At 38.3% G+C, this 1,244-nt stretch overlaps 1 protein-coding gene across 1 annotated transcript in view; it reads right to left on the bottom strand.

The window, feature by feature from the left end:
- Nucleotides 1-474: 474 nt before the first annotated feature.
- Nucleotides 475-1,244, bottom strand: part of LOC106292174 — a 2,220-nt gene continuing 1,450 nt past the window's right edge. The window contains exons 4-5 of the mRNA XM_013727792.1: nt 1,103-1,212; nt 475-901 (exon numbers count right to left, since the gene is read on the bottom strand). Coding sequence (XP_013583246.1) covers nt 475-901; nt 1,103-1,212 — 537 coding nt within the window. The remainder of the gene's footprint in view (nt 902-1,102; nt 1,213-1,244) is intronic.

Here is a 1,244-nt window from a genome sequence, read left to right as displayed (position 1 = left end):
TGATTGTTGAGTTGGATCAAAAGTCTGGTTTACAAGAAGCCAAGTTAAGTGTATTACATTTGATTCGATTTATTTACTCCTACGGGATGATCTAGTAAAATAGTTTTGATAATTGTTCTTATAGTCTTGTTCCGTGTTTTGGTTTCGTTTAGGGTATGTTTAGGGTTTAGGTTAGGGTTGATTGTGGTCTTGTTCCGGGTTTTGGTTTCGTTTAGGGTATGTTTAGGGTTTTGGTTAGGGTTCTAATTTAAAACAGTGTTAAATTCTAGCATTCTTCAGCTAAAAACTCTTAATAATAAAACCACAAGATGTACATCAGATTAGAAGAGTCGATCCTAAAAATCATAATAAAACACTAGAAGTTGTACAATAGACTAAGCATTCTTGTTCCTAAAAATGATAATAAAACACTAGAAGTTCTACATCAGATTAAGCAATCTTGTTCATTACATTAGAACTTGAAACCAAGCAGTCTCACAGAATCTCCTCTACAGTCGAAGAGAGACACTCTGGGGATTGATACTTTGACATCCTGTCAATCAATTCTAGATCATTAGCTGCTTCCCAAAGATCCCATAAAATCCTGTGGCGAGCTTCGATAATGTTACCATCATGCAACAACGACAACTCCAATCCAAGCGCATGGCACTCAATGAACTTCACTGCATAGACGCCACAGTCACATGCACTTTTATTCAGATTCCCAACAGGGACATAGGAAACAGTATATGCACCGACTGCAAAATCCTTCTGGTGTCTCATAGGCTGACCTGCTTTGACAATACGCGGAATAAGGTTTGCGAACCCATCCACCTCCTTGTACCTTTTCCTACCCGAGCAGGCGAACACATCAATGCTCCTCGTCACGAAAATGATGCACAAGGCGATCCAATGATTCCCACTGACATGAACAGGGACATACAGCCGATCCACATTTATATTCCATATCTCATGTTAGACGATTAGCAATCTCAAAATCTAAAGTGGCAGGTCCAATCCGTAGACGTCTGAAACCAAATACAATGATAAAATTATAAAACAATTATACATTTTATTTAAAATATATCAATACATGACAGATGAATGAGAATAGAGTACTTACGTGGAGGAAGTTGACCAAGTTTTAACTTTTTCCCAATCCTCTTTACGGAAAAACACCAATGCGGCATCTGGCGAGTCTTCTTTGGTTCGATCTATTTGCTCATTATTCCACTGCAGTTGAGCCATGTTCAACGGTGTTGATT

The sequence above is a fragment of the Brassica oleracea genome, chromosome C5 (assembly GCF_000695525.1).
Source record: "Brassica oleracea var. oleracea cultivar TO1000 chromosome C5, BOL, whole genome shotgun sequence".
Lineage (NCBI taxonomy): Eukaryota > Viridiplantae > Streptophyta > Magnoliopsida > Brassicales > Brassicaceae > Brassica > Brassica oleracea.
The sequence above is the reverse complement of the archived record's forward strand: the minus strand, read 5'-3'. Positions and strand labels throughout refer to the sequence as shown.